The sequence below is a fragment of the Nannobrachium achirus genome (assembly GCF_963921795.1).
Source record: "Nannobrachium achirus genome assembly, chromosome: 20".
NCBI lineage: Eukaryota > Metazoa > Chordata > Actinopteri > Myctophiformes > Myctophidae > Nannobrachium > Nannobrachium achirus.
Genome location: NC_137827.1, coordinates 48,450,457 through 48,473,424, shown reverse-complemented (window position 1 = coordinate 48,473,424; position 22,968 = coordinate 48,450,457). Strand labels below are relative to the sequence as shown.

The following is a 22,968-nucleotide window of genomic DNA, read 5'->3' as shown; positions in this document are numbered from 1 at the left end:
CTGTTTGATGGTGTGGTCTTTACTAGTGAAACACGGAAACGATACATTCCCAAAACTACGGCAACTCTATAGGGCCAAATTCTCCCACCTCCAGTGGAGCTGGCTCTGTACTAGAGCAGTGTTAGTGGATATTTCTTCCTCTCTCACGCATACGTGTTTGTGCGCGTGTCCGAGTGTGCTGTGTCTGCGTCTTTTATTGAATTCTTTATTCTACATTACATTATTATTTCTTGCAGTCGAATGAGAACATGATAGTGATGTTAACATTAAGAATTATATTTCTTTGAAATCTATTGCTAGGCCTTTTTTTTAAATCAATTGCTATTATATTTGAAATCTATTGCTTTGAAGAAAGAAAAAATGGTTCAAGGCAGCAAAGTATTGTGTGTGGGGGAATGAATCAAACATTTAGCACTTTAGCCAGTCTGCTTAATTAAAATTGTTTTATCACTGGCAGTAATTAACAGGGTTCATGAACGAGTATGTTAAATTAAGTCTTTTTAAGATCTTTTATTATTATTAGTCACATTTCCATGCACCACAATGCTATTTCTGCCAGACATCCATTCGCCACAATGCTATTTCTGCCAGACATCCATGCACCACAATGCTATTTCTGCAAGACATCCATTCACCACAAAATCGATGCATTGTAGGCAGAGGAGAATCTGCCCCCAGAGCATTTTCTGTCCCTCGCTATTTCAAAAAACGACTAAAAAATAACGACTAAAGTATCATTCTAACACTTTCCTTTCAATAACAAAGAGAAGAAAATGTGTAAATAGTAAAAATAGTAAAAAGATTCACGGAAACTGGGGGCAGAAATTCTCCTCTGCCTACAAAATGATGTCATACTTAACAGCCCCATGATGACACGCGATGCAGCGCACTGGCCGGGCTGCCACATGTCTGCGTACTGTGTGTCAGACAGACAGACAGACAGGTAGACATACAGACATAATTTGGCACAGAGCAGAGGAGAGCGCACCACCAGTACCAGACACAGAGAGTTTATGCTTGCGGGGTTGATCTGCGCGCCTCCCTCCAAAACAATTTTGCTGCAAATCCTATCTATATTTTACAAACCTTCTTCACCATAAAGCATAGCAGCAGTAGGCCTATGATAATATTCAAAATCAAATGCTATGATGTATATCGGGAAATCATGACTCATGACCTATTTGCGCAGTGCATTATTTGGACGCACCTGATTCCAAAGCTCTAATCTGTATGTCTACCAATTCTGCTGTCAGACTGTCCATGTTGATACGGTATTATCCCTTTGTCATTTAAATATTATATTGATTGTGACAGGTGTTACCTGTCAAACGGTGACCATTACACACGGCTATGCACTCCATAGTAATCACATCAATACAGATAGTTATTGGAATCAGGTGCATCCAAATAATGAATTAATTGATACATAACCTACCATATGGGAATCATATGCATTTCATACGGAAGAATATGTGAAGCATTTGCATGGCTCTTATCTCACAGTTATGCCTATGCAAGTGCAATGCATATTTTAACTGGGGACCCCCCCACCCTGACAAGCACTAAGAGTTGAGGCATACATTTTGTATAACATGGTTCTATTGTGAAAATAGCAGATCTACATGCTCACAACACCTTGCAATGTGAGCATGTAGATCGGCTAATTAATTAATTAGCCATATGGGAAATATGCAGTGTGAAGCATGGTTGCATGGTTATATGCCTTATGCAGGTGCAGTGCATATTTTAACTGGGGTGAGCATGTAGATCAGCTATTCTCACAATTTCTGCCTCTAATATTTGTCAATTGGTGCGGGGATTCGACCAGAGATGACATGCGCTTGTTAAAATAAATGCATCCCTCACACAGAAAGCAGAGAGAGAGAGGGGGGGGGGGGGGGGGGAGAGAGAGCGAGAGAGAGAGAGGCACCTGATTCCAATAGCTCTAATCTGTATTACTTTGATTTCTATGGAGTGCATAGATGAGGCATTCTATCGAATTGGTGCAAATTGCTGTCCCACTATGAAAAACACATTTAAAAAAAACATTTAAGTATTCAGACTTTGCATGTGTACAAATATCATATTGTGATCTAATTAAACACAATATATTAATTGAGGTAATACATAATTAAATATATACAAAATAAGCCATTATATGTCACTTACTATTGGAAGGTGGCTGTCCCCACCTCTAACCCCTAAATTTCAATTCATGAAACAAGTACTTAAATGATTTTTGCAAATTTTTTGCCACTGTTTTTAAATACACCCAGTTGATTTCTTTAATAGGGAACTTGAAATTATTAGATTGATTTTGTGGATTTTGTTTAAATTGAAAAACTTCATGTAAAAAATGCTGTCCCTTGTTTTCATGTCACTACCGAAACACAAAGAGTTTTAGTCCATAGACGGAGCCTGCTTTTGACCACACCCTAAATAACATCATCCAGAAACTGGCACTGACTTCCTGATCCTCAATGGCCACCTGGTGAGTGATAGGTTTACATCAGTCTGAAGTAAATGTCTTCCAAAGTCTGAAAATCAGCTTGTCTTCATTTGGAATGTCACTACCGTACACATCATTTCTGCAATTTATTAACACTTTTGTTTTTTAATGCTATGATATTGTGTTTTTATCTGTGTACACCTGTTCAGAACTGTGTTTGCTAGCCATTTTTAGCCTATCATTGTTGAGTTAAGCTAAAAAATAGATTAAATTGTCACTACCGAAACAGTCACTACCGAAACAAATAACACATTAATGTAATGTTTCGGTAGTGACATTATGGTTTCGGTAGTGACAAAAAGGTATGTTCATTAGTTTAATACATATATTATTGCTGTTGTCATTATTATTATTATTATTAATAATAATACAATTTTTTTCATGAGTTCTATTGTATTTGTGATTTTGCAGGGAGAAATAAAACACCAAAAATGCTAAAAAGCAGCGAGACACATGTAGACGGGATATGCATACTCCCGGGCCCTCTACAGCATCCCTGCAAGATTAAAGAGCTGGTCAGTTGTCCCACGACTTGGACAGAATCAGGACCAGGACAGGAGGGTGGTTCTGATGTCATTGGTTTAGGAGTTCCTCAAAGTTTTCCTTCGACCGCCCTACGACTTCCTCATTTAAAGTCAGCAGATTCCCTTCCTTGTTGTACACAGCTTGGATGGTTCCTCACTTTCCCCTCCTGAGATGTTGTATGGTCTTCCAGAACAACTTCACTTGGTTTCAAAGATAATTGCAAATTATTGTTTGTCATTCCAAATAAATGGATATGGAACATGGAACCAGTTGTTGTCTTTTATAAAATGAATTACCATTATTCTATTGATCCTGTGTTTATAATATTTCCAACATAATGCATTTTGAGTTAATATGTAGCTAAAAGAGTTAAAAATATGTACTATACTGTATTGTTACGGTAGTGACCATATAGTATTAATTCAATGCTATGGGTCACTACCGAAAAACAAAACAGTCACTACCGAAACAGTAGGGTCACTACCGAAACACCAGTTGTTTTATCAAAAATAAAAGATAATGAATTATCAATTAATATTTAATGATAATGATTGGTTAGGAGTATGTGTAATGTGTATGTGTAATTTCAACTATCCTTGAAGGTGCCATCAAAATAATCAATTTTATACATTTTACAAAGAATATAGAGTTTTGAATTCGATGAGTCCTAAAAATACAACATTACAAAATATGTTAAAATATTAATTTAAATGTAGTTAATTGTGGAAACCACCTACATTAATTTTTAAAAATAGCCTTTACATGGGGGAATAGAACAAAATATGAATAGATTAATATAATTATCTTAATTCTGAAGGTAAGTTCATGTTTCGGTAGTGACATATTTTGGGAGAGGAAATATATTCCAAAAATGTATGAAAATACAATATGAAGATTGAGTGTGCTTTTACTAAATATGTGTTCCTTAGAACTGGTGCTACATGGATATGGTCAAAGTTTTTCCAAAATAGCTTACAAATTTCACACAATTTCCAACTCTGAATTTGAACCAATTCGGTAGAATGCCTCAGATAGGATAGTGTAATGGTCACCGACAGCAGACAGGTGAGGCAAACATGGACAGTCTGACAGCAGAATTGAGCATAGGCGAAATGGCTCTTCAACGGCGGTGAAACGGCCAGACAGGTTAGGTGAAAACACTCTCCTCCACGGCGAAAACGCCACGCGAAAAGACCTAATCCATCAAGGCGAAAATGTTATAGGCGATTATGCCTGACACCGAGGAGACGCATACGTGTATACAGGTTTCATGGCTGTACCTCAAACAGAGCATGAGCTCTATCTGTTCAAAAAAAATCAAACCTTCGTTCGAAGTGGAGCCGTGAAATTGAGCACTTCCAGATCTATGTTTTTGATTCTATGTGTTCCCCCCTGTGTGTGTGTGTGTGTGCGTGTGTGTGCCTGGCCTGAAAACAGCGCCCCTCCCTTAACATGTGTGGTCATAAAAGGTACTGTTCGAACTCAACGGGACAGGCCTGAAAACAGCGCCCCTCCCTTAACATGTGTGGTCATAAAAGGTACTGTTCGAACTCAACGGGACATTTCTCACTGGTGAGACAGGACACACAAAGCCACTCAGAGGGAGACCATGGGCTCCGCCCACGGCTCCAAAAAGTCCTCCCCCCCCCTTCTGTGTTGCCTAGAACTGGAGGATTGGGGGTTTGTATTGTAAAGTACAACTTCATGACATCACACATTGTACTTTACAATACAAACCCCAAAATCAATCCTCCAGTTCTAGGCAACACTGAAGGGGGGGAACTTTTTATTTATTTCCACACAACTCCTCTAAGGTATATTAATGACATAGTTCAATATTGAAAATGGGTGGTCTTCCCCTTTAAGAACAGCAAAACGTTTTTTGTTTTTGATATATAAAAAAAAAAAAGACAAAAACTAAAGATATATTAAAGGTAGGCCAGCATGTGGGTTGTGTGATCCATCTTTTAGTTAAAAAGTAATTAAAACACAAATATCTGAATGAAAATGAAATTAAGAAAGTGGATAATTGAAAGGTAAACACATTGTGACTAAAGAATATTGATCAATCATCGTTAATGTGTTTAACATAAGCACAGTCACAGCACAATAAGTACTGTCTTTAGAGGTGCAACAGTAATAAATCACCTGAGTCACCTTTCCACAGAAATCACTATTAATCATGCTGACTAAACCTCAACTTATTTGGCAGGTTAGTATATTTGAGGAATGATAATATGTAACTGTTAAGCAATCTAAATATCAACAAGGCCATTTTCATCATGTCCCTGTCCGTCAGACCAATGTGCTTGTTCCATGTTCCAAGTTTCAAAGTAAATGGAATCTGTAGCATTATGTAAGCGTACTTTTCTATGCCTCATCTTCTTCTATTGTAGAAGAACAAAATATTATTTCTGAGTGTTCAGTTCTGTCTTAAATGTCATCCAGTGCATATTTAGAAAATGCTCACACTAGACAACTTTATAGAAAGTTTGTGATGTTTTTGTGATTTTCAAAAAGTGTCTAGAATGAAAGAAAAACAATTATAGCTGGTGTTGTGTATGAGTCATTGTTCATAAATATCTTCATTTCCCCCATTTCTCCAGGGACGGACTGACTGTTGTTTTCTTCGGGACAATGCTCGGTAGGCCGGCACTAAATCTGGGCTGGTCTGATTGGGCCAAAAGATAAATAAATAGCTTTCTGTGAAAAACTCATCACAGAGTCATTTACATCAGTCTTTCCTCTAAAACATTTTTTTCCCCACGATTTTATGATAACCCATTTTTCACCCAGTGTCAATTATCTAATGTAATCCTGGCCGCTACAATCCCTCTGCCAACCTGGGGAGAGAGGAGTACAAGCCACTTCTTTTCACCTGACAGGTGGGAGTTTCCTCGGTTGGACGTAACGCGTGGAAGAGAACACGATATTCTAACAGGTTCCTTTCCCCTCCATCAAGCGCCCCCGGCTGGCCAGGGGGAGGCATATAGAGACCAGGATTACTGCATGTTTTTGTGAGGGTACCTAACCTACCCTGTTTCAAAAAACATGGTTACCCATTATAGCTATGCTAGAGAAGATGAAGTGATCAGACAGTACTGAGCTGCCCCCTGGGGACAGTTGCTGTGTCTGCTCAAACCTTATTATTAACCTGTAAGGTGATGGATTGTGACATGTCTGTGTGGTCCTGCTGCTGCTGCGTTTCGCCATCTGCCGTGTTTTTCTTTTTGTCTTGTTTATTTTGTTTTGTTTTGTTTTGTGTTGTAATGTTTTGTCTTTCTTGGGGTGGTTTTTGTTGTTTACATCTGTGCATTTTGTAAAAATTGAAACTTTGACACTTTTGTACTTGTTGAAAAGAAAAAAGGAAAATCTTTAATAAACAGATATATAAAAAAGAAAAAAAAATCTTTTTCTTTTCTTTTTTTTCCATAAATTAACGGCCTTACTTGACCACATTTTTGTACAGGTATACCTACCCTAGGGGACACGGGGAGAACATGCAAACTCCACACAGAAAGGCCCTTTTGCCAACCCCATCTAGGGTATGGCTATTGGGTACCGATGACGCGGAGGAGAACGCGCCCCCCAGCGGGAATCGAACCCAGCACCTTCTACATCAGTCTTTCCTCAATCACTCTCTTCCTCTCCTTCAACTCCTCCACTGAGAATCTTTTGGTCACGTACGGGCCTCCCCCGTGCGAGGCCACCAGCTTGTTGACGCCCGAGAGCAGGTCCTTCACCTGAGGGTAGCTCAGGGCGTTCCTGGAGTTCCTCCATACGTTCAGGACGTAGTAGCGGCTCCCACACTTCCGCACCAGATCCTGGAGGCTCGCGTGGGCCCCGGCTACGTAGTCGTTGATACTCTGGACCTTGTGCTGCCTGTCGTTGCGATGCGTGAACAGGAGGACCGTGTGTTCCGTAAAATCTCTGCCAAAGATCTTCTGCAGCCGGCCCAGCATCTCACTCTCTCCCTGCGTGAAACGCCCCATCTGGAGGGTCAGCACGAACACGTGGGGTCCCGGGAGGGACAGGGCCAGACAGTCCTTCACGTGCTCCACGCTCTCGGCCCCGTCCTCGTCCCACAGCTCGGGAGTGTCCACCAGGACGAGCCGCCTGCCCTCCACCAGCACCACCTTCCTCTGGCAGGCCGAGGTGGACGGCGGGGCCTCCGGCGAGGGCTCGTTGATGGAGTATTGATTGCCGACCCGCTCTGAAATTAGGTCTATGGCGGAGGTTTTACCGCTACCAGCCAGGCCCAGGAGGACGATTGAGGTTTTCTTTATGTTGTCGTCTTATGAGACGATCATATGAAATGACAAAAAGAAAGAGAAGGGACAAAGAAAAAAAGAAAACACAGTTTAATGACAGGAAGAAAATTGTTATTCCCTAATCTAATTATGATGATTACAATAATAATAACAATCATCATTATAATAATAATAATCATTATCATTATTAACTGTAGTTACAGTTGTAGTAGGCCTCGTATTAAGCAGTAATATAGGCTACAGTTTCCCCCTGTGCAGGAGGAGCAGTTGGTTATCTATCTAAAGGCAAAGCGTTATATTTTAGATAGATTATTTATCAAATGAAATGCATATAAAGCATCAGTGATATCACTGATGCTTTATATACATGTTTCATGCATGATATGATAATATGCACATAATTACTGTATGTGCAATCATTCCTACAATATAACTACACTACCCCCTAGTGGAGAATGGACACACTAGTATGTACTGTAAATCAAACATGGTTTAATTTTAATCATTCCATATGTTAAATATGGATAGTGGAAAAATGACAGTGCATTTTTTTGGTCACTTCAGAAAAAGCTAGTAGATGATTGAGGTGTTTTGTGTTTTTATATTTACAAATTACTCCAATCTTAAATCCAAGCACAAATCGGATCACAAAATCGATATTTGAATAAATAAATAAAATCTACTGCATGAAGATAACTACCGTGGCTAAATAACAACCTAGGAGAAATGTAAAGCCTCCTTTGAAGGGTCACCTTTGTGGCTCAGCCAACTGCGCAGACCTGATTTAAAGGTTTAAACAGGCTTATCTCATGTCAGTCATCTCTCTCTCATAGGCTAGTGTACCTGTACCTCTCTCAGCCATTCATTACCCTACACAGTATGCATCAAAATGATCTTGGGATTTTTTACTCTGGTCTTTCCCCTCCTAACTCTCAGGTTCCTGTCTCTCTACACACTATATAAGGCCTTTACTTTAGAGATCTTTAAATAATAATAGACATCTTACTGTTTGTTGTGTTCATCTGCATCTGCAACATGGCTCCATGGCTCCTGGCGGCCTCCTCCAGGCTCTCTCTCTTGGTTTCATATTGCCTCTTCTCGTCCGCCTCCCTCCTCCTGTCCTCGGCGTGCTTGGCCTTCAGTCCCTGCATCTCCCTCCCCCTGTCCTCCTCTCTCTTCTGGGCCTGCTGCTTGAAGGCCTGTTCCCTCTCCTCCGCCTCTTGGAGCTTCAGATTCAGTATCTTCATGGACGTGTCTGCCGTGTACCTGCTCCCGGCGTCGCTGTGCATGCTCTCTGTGTAGCCGCTCACGCCGTTCTCCGCCAACATGTAGTCCAGCATCTCCAGGAGCGGGACGAGCATGTCGCTCGTTCCCAGCGATGTGGTGGTGAGGCGGCAGTACCTTTGATTGATTGATTGAAGAGTTTATTAGCAGTTTGCAATAGAAAAAGTACAGTTCCATGACAGCACAAATCAATGGTACAAGGTCAACTAAAAGGAGATCACATGAACCACTTTATGTATCTCATATAACATTGAAAGGCAGATGGATAGAACATACCGGTAGTACTTTACATAGGATAACTGCAATCAATTGCAAAAGCAGAAAAAGGGGAGAAAAACGGGGGGGTGGAAACATGGGGGCTTAGTCTATTTACAAGTCTCGAGTAGCAGCCGCCTGAAGGTGACTTTTCATACCAATTTTGAAGGAGGCTAGGGATTTGCATTTACCTTCCGTCGCTCACGTTGATCAGCTCCAGGAGAGCGTCGTCTAACATGTCGACCACCGCCGCCTCGGCCTCCAGAGAGAGAACGATGAGGAACTTCAGCACTTCGGGCCCGTAGCGCGCCTGCATGATCTCCATGATTCTTCTCTCCCTCTTCGTGTAACGTCCACCTTGGATCATCAGCAGAAATGTGCTGACGCCCTGGCTGCAAGACTTGAAGCAGCTGTCCAACGCCTGGCTGATGCCTTCCTCGGTCATGTCTTGTTTCAAAGCGGCGCAGTGAAAGCTCACCGATCTGGAGGCCACCGTCAGGTCACAGACTTCAACCGGTCCGGTTGAAGTGAACGACGGCTGCTGGCCTTCATCTGTGTAGCTCTGCTGCAGGAGAGACTTCCACGTAGACCACTCCTCCTCCAGAGACACCACCACCATCATCTGCTTCATTTCAACTGTTCTGTCTGCAATGCAACGTTGGAACCATGATTAGGCCCACATTTGGAAGGGTTATTTTCAAAACGTAGTACAAGGGTCTTCAACAGGGGGTCCGGGACCCCTAGGGGGTCCTCAGAGTTATGACAGGGTGTCCTCCAAATCTTTGTGTGATAGAAACTATTTTTGTCTGAGAACTTTAGCCAAAAATAGCAGATCTACAACGCCTCACGCTGCGAGGCATTGTAGATCGGCTATTTTAGGCATAGGGGTTTGGTGTAGAGGGGAAAAAGAGCAGACTAAGGACAGAGTGAAAGGTCAAATGTATTAAGTAACGACAGTTCAAGTGGTTAAATATCTGGAAACACAAATTGACATGAATCCAAAATACACTGATGATTGTGCTGTCAAATGATGAAACTATATGGAATCTATGAACAGGTTGGGGGGGTCCCTGCTTCATCTCTCTCTCTCAACTAAGGAGTCCTTGGCCTGAAAATATTGGAAACCCCTGACGTAGGCTACACTGGTAGTTACTAAGGTTGCTAATAACCTGCTTTAAAAAAAAAACTTTATAACCCTCCCTCCCACCCATCCTTTCATTCCCACTGGGAATGGGCAAGATAAATCTAAAGATAAAGATATAAAGAAAAAATATCTTTCTCAATTGAAGTGGATGGTAGCGTCCAGTGTGGACACTACCATCCACTTCAATTGAGAACGATATTTTTTATCTTTATCTTTATCTTGCCCGGTGGGAATGACCCTTTACTCATCTTTTCCTTACTGTTACATCATCTGTGGTTGGACTTGTTAGTGTGGTTGCTATATGCAACCAGACTATTGTTCTATAGGTCCGAGAACTAAAGTAAACCTGTTTTCAATTAACCTTTTTCTGTCACCTAAAGTAAACCTGTTTTAAAGGTGTATTCAGTGATAATGAAAGTGGCCGGGGGTCATCTTGTCCCTTACTGGCCTTACAGCGAGGAAATGTTTAGATTTTTATAGATTTTTTACACCATTATAATGTTCTCATTTTGATCATTAGACCCAATCACTGAATATCGGTAGGCCTACGTCTCCAGCTTCAGGATATGTATGATACTGATTTACTACGAGACTGTGGCATTTTATGAGTTCAGTAGTTTACAATCTAGGCATTTAGGAGAATGAATGGAAAATGTACCAATTATATTTTTATTTGAATGAAATACAATCACTGAATATACCTTTAACTTAACTTTTCTGTAATCCCAAAATTCCACTGAATTCAATGGATGTTTTTTTGTAACCTTTTCTGTAACCCCAAAAGTCCATTGAGTCCAGTGGACTTTTTATGTAACCTTTTCGGAAACCTCAAACCCCCAAAAGTCCATTGAGTTCAGTAGGTATCGCGTGCGTTCTATCACTAATAAAAAACACCATATTGTCAGCCGTATACTGTAGAATAATTGCCTATAAAGTCATATTTTAAGGTTTTCAGCAAAGAAGGGATACAAAACGTACTATCTGCATCAAAAGTAATCTTTTGACTTGGCAATTATGAGGAAAAATACTCTTATTTTGCATATTTATCTACCTTTATTTATATCTGCCTAACACCTACAGATGTATCCACCTTATTGCTCATGTCCTCAGAATACTTGTTACATTACAGAAGCATGTCTAAGTCATCTCTTTGACTTAGGATTGTAAACAAGCATTCTGATAGGCTGAGGAAATACTGTAGGCCAGTGTTTTTGCTATGATATAAATAGAATAGAAATAGAAATAGAAATATTACTGACCTGGCTACCTGCACATGACTGACATAAATAAATAAATATAATGTGCAATCTATCACTGTAAAATGTGTAGTGTTGTTATTAAAATATAGTAATCATGTATGTACCAGGTATCAACAATATAGAAAAAAGATGAATATGAACATGCAGTATAGGCAATTAGGCATGTACTGTAGATACTATATTCTATTTATAATATATTTAATAGTATCTATAGATAACTTATTTTCCCATTTTAACATTATCCTTTATTCTGCAACCCTGCCAAACCACAATATGCAAGAAATAACTGCTTGCACATTACAATATGTACCATGAAAAATAAACATGACAACATAACATGAATACGAGACTTTTCCATATAATTCATCGGCGCATACTTTAGCTACTGTACTTACTGTGTCCTCTGCTGACTCCGTTCCAAGTGTGGTTAAAGTTCCTTGTTAGGTGAATTCTGATCTCCAAAAACTGGATTGTCTTGTTCTGAAACAGGTAAAAAATGTAAAATGCTTCCTGCTCACTCACTCTCTCTTTCACACACACACACACACACACACACACACACACACACACACACACACACACACACACACACACACACACACACACACACACACACACACACACACACACACACACACACACACACACAGGAAGAGAGAGAGAGAGAGAGAGACAGGGATTAGGGAACAATTGTGGTTGGAATTGACTAAATGCCAATAATTGTCAGATACAAATTTGAAATCCATTTGAGTCAAATATTTGACACCATAAAATCACAACATAAAAATGCAAGTTCAGGGGCATTTAATTTAGCTCCTGTGAGGCTGTTTACTTTCCATAACACATCAGGTCACAGCCTACTCCACAATAGAACTAATCACACAGACATCCTGTGATTGTTTGTTGCTGTCTCTCTTTTCTTTTTTATCCGGAAACCAATTGTCCATTTCAGACATTTATTTTGCACTGTGAGGTTGTCGATTGGCTATTTTCAGAGCTCTGCTATTTTCCTGATTGATTGATTGAAGGCTTTATTAGAAGTTTGCATTTAAAGGTACAGTTCACTGGTACAAGGTCAACTGAAAGGACAAACACCTCAAGAAAGCTTTTGGGCTGTACTTGGTGAAGTGGTTAGCGCTTCGCCTCACAGCTATAAGGTCCTGGGTTCGATTCCCGCCGGGGGACGCTGTGTGCGCTAGCGGTGTGTTCCTCCCTCCACATCAGCGCCCACACCTTAGGTGGGGTTAGCAATAGGGCCTTTCTGTGTGGAGTTTGCATGTTCTCCCCGTGTCTCCTAGGGTTGATAACCTCACAAAAACATGCACGTAATCCTGGTCTCAATGATGCCTCCCCCTCAGCCGGGGCTTGTCTCCCCAGGCGCAGCAGTGCAGAGCCCAAGATTACATAGGCAATTAGCACTGGGTGAAAAAATGGGTTACAAAATTGTGGGATAAAAGAAAGAAAGCTTTTGGGCTTGTTTCAACTGGCTGGGGTCCTTTTTTTTAACTCATATATTACACTAAATTCTCCACAATAAGGATGCTGAGGTTTAAGTGGTCAGAGGGATGTTCTAATCTGGATCACAGACAGTAAATCCTTCCCAGGATCAGTCTCACTCAAGATTACTTTAATAAGACAGATCACAAACCTGTTAACTTGATGCAAATCTGTATAATCATTTAAATCTATCTTGCCAACCAAAACAGACTGCATAGTTTACAGTTTTGTTACTGCAAGGCCAATGTAGCTGCTAGATTAATAATTACATTAAGGGTAGTGGGTAAATGCAGGGGACAAATTTCCTGATTGTGCAATTAAGTGACAAAAATACCCCAAAATGGGATATAATAGCCAAATAATACCTGTAAGACGCCCTAAGGGCAAGAAGCGACCTAGCCCTAAAAGGAGAGGTCACACACATGGGCATGTGCAGACTATAGTGGACGAGCGCTGGCGCTTTGGCATGGGATCAACTTTGACCAAAAAAATGCACAGACCTGGCTGGTTGGTTGTTTAAATTGGCCAAAATGTGGCCAATTTACCCTAATCCTAACCCTAACCTCCGTGGAGTGAGTCGTTAAACCCTCCGGTCGAAATGATGGTCGTTCGAAAGAGAGCGATTTTCCCATGATGCCTACCCCCTATATTATAAAATCAAATTCATGAAAAGTGACAAAGAAGACAAATCAATGAGGGATTTTGAGTGACAGGAAGAGTGACAAACTAATGAGGGATTTTGAGTGACAAAGTAATGAGGGATTTTGAGTGACAAATTAATGAGGGATTTTGATGACAGGATCTGGTGGCTTTCATACTAGTAGCGACCTACGGTCGCAATAATTATATTATTATTAATATTTTAAGCATCTATCCGAATATGATGAGTATTTGGGTCTTCAACAGGAGGCGGGTCGCGGAGGGGGGCAGATAGATTACTATAGGATTGCACCATCGTTGAGATGGTGGTGCTGCTGTCAAAGCGACTCCAAACAAGACTTTACCACGACGAGAACAGGGGGGAGATATCAATACACTGTAATTGAATTACAATTATGAAAAGATAAAAAGATAATAATTATAAAATAATTTATGGTTTACTAAATAAAAAACAGCATTGAAATATCAATAAAACATACTGTACTATTTAAATACTTACCAAACTAGTGAGTCGTATGGTATTCTGAAACATCCCTACGTAGAATGGTTCGGTCCGTTGCTACGCTATCGTTGTGTGTAGACATTCTCCAGGGTGGAAGAGAAGGCCAGAGTGATGATGTTGGAAGGGATGTTTTCGGCTTGAAAAAATGCGCTGTTTGGATTGAAATATAAATCAAACACACCCGTAGCGATAAATAACAATGGCGGGTATACGGAGAGTTAACGGGAAATACCCGTCAATGAGCCCGGCTGTAAGGTAACGTCGATTTGTTGTGTTTTTTGGGAGAAAGACGCGACGATAAGACTCTGGCTAGCTTGTTGCCTCTATAGCTAACGTTAGCAGCAAACATCTGTCCGTTAATTGATGCGTAGATGTTGTCACAACCTCCCCGGACGTTGTTGGTTTGTTTTAATTAAATTATAATTCAGTAATTCAGTCAGTGATGGGAAAAGTAGGCCTATCAAATGCTGCAAAGTAGAAATACTCTGGTAAAAGAAAACAAAGCCTATCCTTACCTGACCCTTTCTATTGTAATGTATTTTGCATTGTGTTTTACGACAGGTTTTTGATACTTTCTGCATAGTCCTACTGTGTTTTATTTCTTTCTATGAGTTAAAAAGGACCCCTATATGAAACAAGCCCAAAAGCTTATTTGAGTATCCTTTTAGTTTACCTGGCTTATAGGCCTACCAGTGAACTGTAGGCTACTGTCATGAAACTGTACCTTTTCCTAGGCAATCTCTAATAAAGTCTTCAATCAATCAATCTGTTACAATTAACAGTCCGAAATTCATTATTATTGAGTAAAAGTATTGGCATCAAACTGTACTTAAAATACCAAACCAGAAAGTACAAAATGTTTGAAAATAGCAGATCTACAAGCTCACAACTGTTATACTGTATGAGCTTGTAGATGGGCTATTTTCAAATAGCCTATAGGTATCAAATAGGGCTAAATTATAAGTGGTTAATGTATGTTTTATAAATTTACAATTTATATCTGCAAAATAACTAAAGTTTTGAAATAAATGTAGTGGAATAAAAGTACTATATTTGGATCCAAGATATAGTGGAGTAGAAGTAGAAGTAAAAGTATGGAAATTGGAAACATTCCAGTAAAGTTCAAATTCCTCTAAATTGTACTTACATGTATGTACAGTAGGCCTACCTAAGTAATGTACAAGTTTAGTTAAATTACACCACTGCAAATTGTCTAGCTACCGGTAAATACCTCTTTAATTTGTGCCAAATACGGACATTTCAAATGTACTAATAATAACGTTGTTGGTCTGATATCTGCCAGCACCAGTGGCATTATTGTTTCAGACTAACATCACACTATAGTTCATTGAATGCAATTATGTTCAAATTCTGTGACTTATGTTCCACAATGACACCCTTTATTTCGTTTCAGTTGTTCTCGTGTGCGACATGTCCAGCAGTCGCTGCTCTGTGATGGTGGCAGTGCCACTCCTGATGGAATCCTGTGTTGTCTTGGTATGTTCTGCTGCCTCCACATACTAGTACTACTGTATACTATATCCCAATTGTATCAATTTTAGAACAAACAAACTAATCTAAGAAATTCTGTTAATTCAAAATAATAATAATGGAGAACTAATGAAAATAGCCGATCCACAAGCTCACAAACGCGGCACAAAGTGACGCGTTGTGAGCTTGTAGATCTGGTATTTTCACAATTTTGGATCCCGGGAAAACCTCTAATCTTTTGGGTCTTGAGCTAAAAAAGTTTTGGAATCACTGCTATAGCCTGTGTGACATAGGCTATCTGTACTATTCATGTCTGTACCAGGCATTCATTACATTTTATCACAATCTAGATAAACATGTGGGAGTTATTCAGCAAGTTAGAAAGAAATAAAAGATGTCTTGATAAATGGTAACTGGTGCATTTATATAGCGCTCTTATCCAAGGCGCTTTACATAGATTGTGCATTACATTCACCCTTTCACACACACACATTCATATACCGGTGGCGGAGGAAACCATGCAAGGCACCAACCTACTCACCGGGAGCAATTAGGGATTCAGAGTCTTTCTCAATGGCCCTTCGACATTAACTCAGGGGGAGCCCGGATTCGAACTGGGAACCCTTCGTGCTCTAATAATGGTTTCTCTACCCCTGAGCTATGCCGCCACCGTGTAGGCGGGTAGGCCTACAGTATTGCCATACAGGCACAGGGACACATTTAGTTCACTAGCACAACTCAACATTATTGAATGACTACCGGTACATATAATCAGCAACATTATTACTTGCAGTGCATGTATTATAACATGCACTGCATGTTATAATACATATATATATATAATGCTGTTTATTATGTTGCAGGAATTGACAGCAGATACAATGAAGGCTGCAGTGAGCTGGCTAACTTCCTGTTCTATGGACTATATGGACAGAACCAGATGAGTCTGGACCCAGTCCTCGATGAGTTTCCTGAAGAAGTGTTGGACGGTATGTCACTAGACGGACTCATTCAGTCAGACCCATTCCCTGTTTTCTTACTCGCTGTGGTTTTTAGACACATTGACGTTGAATAATTACTACACTTGATCAATATATTGACTAATACATTAGCCAGGTTAAGTCAAACTGTTGCATAACGCATTTCATACACATGGGAAGTTTAACATGCAATTACTTGAAATGCAATCACTTATTTAGAGACGTCACGCGCACGTCGCTCAACACCTACTATACAGGTCTATTGATATGCATACAGGCTCATTTTCTTTGTAACGCTAAAGCATTGGCAAGGTGTGAACTTGGGGGGCATCAATGCATGTCTGTTTGCGTGAGAGGCGAGACCCCTGCTCAGAAAAGATATGGGGCGGCAGGGGCGTGCGACCCAGAACTAATTCAACACTGCACATGACATGCCCCTAAAAATAGAATTAAAATCACAAAACCACTCATTTTGACATCTGTCAATTAAGGTGACTTGATTAACATCAAGAAGGGACTGTCATCTCCCTTCATGGCTTCTAAAGTAGGCAAATTGGGGGCCAATGCGTAGCATTACAAAGAATCCGAAAACCTACCACTTCCATACAGAATGGAACGAAGACTTTTGTCCCCACACTATTTCCCATTCCATGTGTGTGTAATGCCAGTGCCGCTATTCCAAAGCCCCCTCCTCGCGTACATTTTTTGTGGTGGGTAGATCACGTTGAGCTGGTCATTCTAAAAGTAGCTCTCAAGTAAAAAAAAAAGTGTGGGCACCTCTGATCTACTTTGTTTGCAATAAAGTGATTCGGATTTTTGTTGTCATCATCAGATGTGATTTTGCTGATCAAGAGGGATTGCGTCCACTTGTACTGCAACCCGGTGAACTACAGCTACCTGCTGCCCTACGTCTCCCACTGGAGGAACCTGCATCTCTACTGCATGACCCATGCAGAGGTTTTACTCTAATACTCTCTCTTTGAAATGTTTCTATGTTTCTAAGTTGTAATCCTGGTTGGTAGTGTTGGTTACTGTTACTGTGGTGGTGGTGTTGTTGTTATGTGCCTCAAGCTAACAGGAAGGAGAGCTATTAATGGATCACAAGATCAGTAACATGATCTTATATATCTAGACCTAAGAGGCAAACAGTTTTTTGTTGTTGTTTTCATTTTATATATAGGCTATATACTGTATATTTCTGCGTTGTATTTAGCAATTAAGAAAGGGGGTTGACACTAGATGTTGACTGACTGCCCGTGGCAAGTAAATAAAACGTTCAGGCAGGTGGCGTTTGCTTTCTGGTGACAGCCATGTGTGTTTTAGTCGCTATAAACACAACACAAGATGTCTGTGGTAATTAAAATAAGTCATATTGTATAGCTATTGAGTAAGTAAAGTATGAAAAAAAAGGGTTAAAATTAACGGTGGGGTTGAATTACTTTTAGTGAACCAATATCGTCCATGTATCGCATCGCGATGTGTATCGTATTGCTGTTAAAATGTATCGTCACACCCCTACTGAAAACAAAAGCCTTTTTCCTAGAAGGTTATTCACGGTTGCCCCTGAACCCTGTTTGCTCTTCTCTCCAGTATGAGGACGAAGAGGCAGCAGAGGAGTTCAAAATCTCCAGTTTTGTCACCATGGTGCGGGACTGCAGCCGCATTGGAGTGCCCTACAGCTGCCAAGGTACACGACTGCTGCACTTTCACCATTTCAGTCAGATAACCAACGAATATATTGAGACCAACAATAGCTTCAGAACATTTTATTCATAACATGTAAATAAAAGTATGAATAGTATATTTGATCTTTGCGTTCAGGCTTAGCTTTTTCCGTACTACACACAGAGCTGCACATGGATGTTAAAGGACAACTTTAGTTTTTTACAATAAGGGTTCATATTTTAGATTGTAATTAGAGTAAACAAAAGATGAGTATTGTGGGTGTTTCTCATAATATGCGAGCAAGCTATAGTTTAATGTATGCGCTGAATCTAAAATAAACAAAACTGTGATTTAGCAAACAAGTGGCTAAATGTGTTTTTTTAGACACAATAACACACATCTTTTCTTTTCTCTAATTACAATCTAAAATATGAAACCTTGTTGTGAGAAACAAAGTTGTTCTTTAACCTCTCGGGTGTATAATGCCTGAACTAACCTGGCAGGCTACCAGACCTGCCAACCCGTACGCATTTTGCGTACTAAGCACGCATTTTAAGGCTCTGTACGCAGGTACGCAAACTCCTCTAACGGCTACGCATTTTTGGTTCGGGGGAACCATGGTAACACATAACACATTCTGCGTTGTGTTGTGAGGCCAACATTTTTGCTCCATGCCGTGTAGTTCTCCCAGGCACCACTCCCAGGTGTGTGAATGGGGTGCATGGCGCTGCGGAGCACTAGAACGGAAGCGATGCTCGTTTTGTCGGTAGAAGAAGAATTTAACGCGGACGGAGTTTGTTTTGTTTTGGTCATAGAGTTATAAGAAGAAGGTTTTGGTTTAGTTTTAGCATGCACACATCTCACAGCGACGCGTTATCGCTCGGATTTCACATAGCGGCGATATTAATCAGATTAATTTATAAAGAAGATACTACGGAGAATGGCCGTGGTGTGCTGCCAACGAGTCTTAACAGGTAGGCTAATAATAAACTTTTAAAACCCTCCTCTGAGGTGAATTCACATGTCATAGCAGCCACGAGGGTGAGAATTGGTGAAATCTCGTACTATGCCTAACCTAAACCTATCTTGCGACGCTGGTGAAACAAAACAACGAGCGGCTGCGGTCCGCCTGGACCTGTGGTGTTGTGTATGAAGTGTTGTAATTCGTCATACGACGGTGTTGCAGCGAGCAACCAGTCAAAACGTGTGACCCAGGGCTTAGTACAATGAACTGATATACATTGGCCATGATTGGATAACATACTGGGCTGCCTGTTCCACTTTATCTCTAAATGAGTATGAATGAATGAATTAGGCCCATGTGTATTGTCAAACACATTAACAGTGAACAAATTATTTATCACCTTTGAATATATGAAGACATTAACTCATATGCTGCCATTTAACAATACCTTCGTACTCTTTAACTGCCATTCGTCTCCATAGACTTCCATGTAATTCATAGTGCACGGATCATGCACACCCATGCCTAGATAATGCACCACGTGTGTCCACATTGCTCACAGCTTTCAAACAAAAAAATCCGAATGGAAATCCGTTCAGGCATTCATGAGATAGCAGCCATTATGTTTTACACTGTTGTGAGCTTGGAGGTCTGCTACCTGAGTTGTATGGGGGTTGTATGGGGGTTAAACAAGCAATTTCGCGATCGCTATCATGCCTACTAACGTTTTTGGGGTCCCAAAACATTTTTTGAAAAAAAAAATTTTTTGAATTTTTTTTTTTTTTTTTTCAAAATGGCGGAAATTCTCGGGTTCCTCGGGCGTGGCAGGGAGGGACATCGCGAAATTCTCGGGTTCCTCGGGTTTGGCAGGGTATGAGTTAATGGTCTATCAACAATGAGTAGCCTGCAGCCTATATGAATGAATATACAGACTAGGCTGTATGTGATCTATACACAATGTAGGCCTATATATCATGGATGGAATAGAAACCTACATGAGTTGAATACCTTCAACTTCATGCAAATCATGCACAGACATATGGTTTTATTTAGGCTGCTCAATTAACAAAGACACAGGTTTATGTAAATAGCCTACAATGAAAAGCTATTTTGCAATTTGAATAACAGGATTATATTGATGTATGTTCATTCCTGAAGTCACTGGTGACTGTTTTGCGAGTCTATTGTTAACTAACTCTGAGCAAGTGCAGTTAGTATATTTTATTAAAGATTTGTCAACAATATTGCCAAAGCAACATTACTGTATTGCCTGGTAATACTAGCCTCCAGACCAAATGGCATTTTATTTAAGAGGTTGTTCTAACATCTTGCCTCCTCCTATTAGTGTAAGTCAAGACATGCAATGTGCTACATTTCTGGTGTGAAATTTTGTTAACATAACTGTAAAGGTCCCACCCAAAAAGGTGCATGGAACCCCCCAAAATATACGCTGTTTTGTGCGGGAAAACAACAAAAATTGCACCGCGGGCGCTGCGGGCGCCGCGCGGGCACTTCGTGCCCGCGCATGAGTACTCAAAAAAATTTGCCAGGGTTGGCAGGTCTGGGCTACTGTACGTATCATCCATCACACTCAGGTCATTCACTCTACTGTGGATCCACAGTGGCACAGTAGTTCTATAAATATAATGTAGGCTAACCACTTATTTGTTCCACTTATTTTCAAGGCAACCCGGTGATTACTGTGTAATTAATGCATACGGCACAAGTAATTATGCTTCCATTATTTCAGGGCACATGCAGAAGTTTGACATGTTTATGATGGAGAAATGGCCCATAATTCAGGCTTTTGCCCTGGAGGGGATTGGCGGTGGAAGCTTCTTCACTATGAAATACAAGGTAGGTACCCCCATGCACGTCTTTGAAAAAGAGATAGTTTGTTGATATGCTCCAGAGATATAGGCTATATGAAGCTCTTTTCCTTTGGAATATACGCCAGCAGTTCTTAAACAATGGGTCAGGAGGACACAGCAGTGAGTCTTGACATGTTGTGGAAGGCTTTCAGAAGAACATTTCGTGTAGGTGGCATATCAACCTGAAGGGCTCCTATCACTCGATAACGACCACTGAGCGAGATGTTATCCCGCTTATTGCACGGTTACTTACTAAATAAATAAATACATTCATTACATTGACCCAAGTAAAAAAAAAAATATATATATATATATATATATAATTATATATATATATATATATATATATATATATATTTCCTTGCTTACAGTAGTGAAAGTGTTGCACTGGCCGTCCGCAGAGCGTATCGTCGCCTCTACGCAAACAAGGAAGTGTTAATCAAATAGAATCCATGGCATTGTCTATTTCTCGCTTCAAATGTTTTCAAAAACATTCTTGAGAGCAACGTTTAGTTGTAAATGTCGCCGTGTGCCACAGCCAACCTACATTTCTGTAGAAACCAATAGTCTCCTATTGTGAAACCATTTGAAAACCACTCATTCACCCATTAGTGTAACATTAAATGCTTCACCCAATATCGTAACATTAAATGCTTATAAGGTATTGTCAAATGAACTATCATAATGTTTTAACAGTGGTGTGAAGGTAGAAGTGCCTGTAGAGTTTCTTCTAAGCTTCAGCTCACTTTATCTTCTGTTTACCTTTCATCCAGTTGATGGACATGAGTGAGATGCTGTGGCAGGTCTACACCAGACTAGACCCTGTGTCCCTGGATCGCCTTCTGACAGAGGTAACGTCCCCTTATACCTCTTCTTTGCTCTGGTTTCTTCTGTTCTTGCACTTGGCACTTCCTGCACACATGATTATTAATATAGAATCACACCGTATGTTTAAATATATTCTGGATACTGATTCATATAGCTAATGTGTTCATGTCGAAGAGTACAATACCATCAGCATTTGTCTACCATACTGTAAATTCCTAGGGCAGGTATCTCACGCTTTTTCCAAGTAGTATTATTTGCAAAAAGTAAGTAGTATTATTTGTTTTATGACACGATAATGGTGACACACTTATGAAGCTTTGACTGTTATAGGACGCCTTATTTGGCTGTTTACCGTTGCTCTGTATTGTTAATGCTTCTTATTTTTGTTGCTTTGTTTGCCTTGTTTTTTGCAGTACACAACAGTACTCTTTTCCTTTTTCATACTCTTACCTGTAATGTAACCTTAACTGCTGTGCCGCCTCCAGGCGACTCATTTTCCCCTGTGGAGTAATAAAATAAATTATGAGTGAATAATCATAACTTGTACCAGCAGTGATCATGGATGTTGTTTGTGTTGTAGGACCTGGTTAACTTTGAGAAGCAGTGGAGTAGCTTTTATGCCAGCATGGACCTGGAGAACCATCTGTCTATCCTGGAGCTGTCTGAAGCCCAGGCAGGAGAGGTACTGGAGCCACTCCTCTAGTGGTGGACAAAGTACTCAACCCCACCCTAGTACTTGCTTTTAAAATGACTTAACACTCAAATAACCTGGAACGTGCCCGAGTCGCGTTAGATTTTAACCACTTTAACCACTATTTTATGCCTTAACCATTGAAAAATAGCAGATATACAAGCTCACAGCGCGGCACCGAGTGCCGCGCTGCGAGCTTGTAGATCTGCTATTTTTGAAAAATCTTGAAAATGTGTGCAAGTCTATGAATATCTTTGACCCGATCTTTGACCCGACTTCTAAATCCCTCCTCTAAATCAGTGGTTCTCAAACTCTTCCATGTCAAGGACCCCCACAATTACAGGTATTTGGCCACGGACCCCCATCTCAAAATATGTTGTTCCAGGGACCCCCCAGAAGCAAATATTTGAGTTACAAATGTTCGCTTTTAAATAGATATATTCAAAGACTTGCAAAGAAAAATCTGGATTTTTCAAAAATAGCAGATCTACAAGCTCGCAGCGCGGCACTCGGTGCCGCGCTGTGAGCTTGTATATCTGCTATTTTTCACTGGTTAAAGCATTCAATAATCA

At 40.3% G+C, this 22,968-nt stretch overlaps 1 protein-coding gene across 1 annotated transcript in view; it reads left to right on the top strand.

Moving 5' to 3' along the window:
* The first annotated feature begins 14,022 nt into the window (after window positions 1-14,022).
* The window catches only part of dnaaf9 (dynein axonemal assembly factor 9), a 52,744-nt gene continuing 43,798 nt past the window's right edge, over window positions 14,023-22,968 (top strand). Inside the window, exons 1-8 of the mRNA XM_080751426.1 lie at window positions 14,023-14,161; window positions 15,321-15,403; window positions 16,261-16,386; window positions 17,210-17,334; window positions 17,968-18,064; window positions 20,757-20,863; window positions 21,651-21,728; window positions 22,286-22,387. Coding sequence (XP_080607552.1) covers window positions 14,106-14,161; window positions 15,321-15,403; window positions 16,261-16,386; window positions 17,210-17,334; window positions 17,968-18,064; window positions 20,757-20,863; window positions 21,651-21,728; window positions 22,286-22,387 — 774 coding nt within the window. The 5' untranslated portion in view covers window positions 14,023-14,105. The remainder of the gene's footprint in view (window positions 14,162-15,320; window positions 15,404-16,260; window positions 16,387-17,209; window positions 17,335-17,967; window positions 18,065-20,756; window positions 20,864-21,650; window positions 21,729-22,285; window positions 22,388-22,968) is intronic.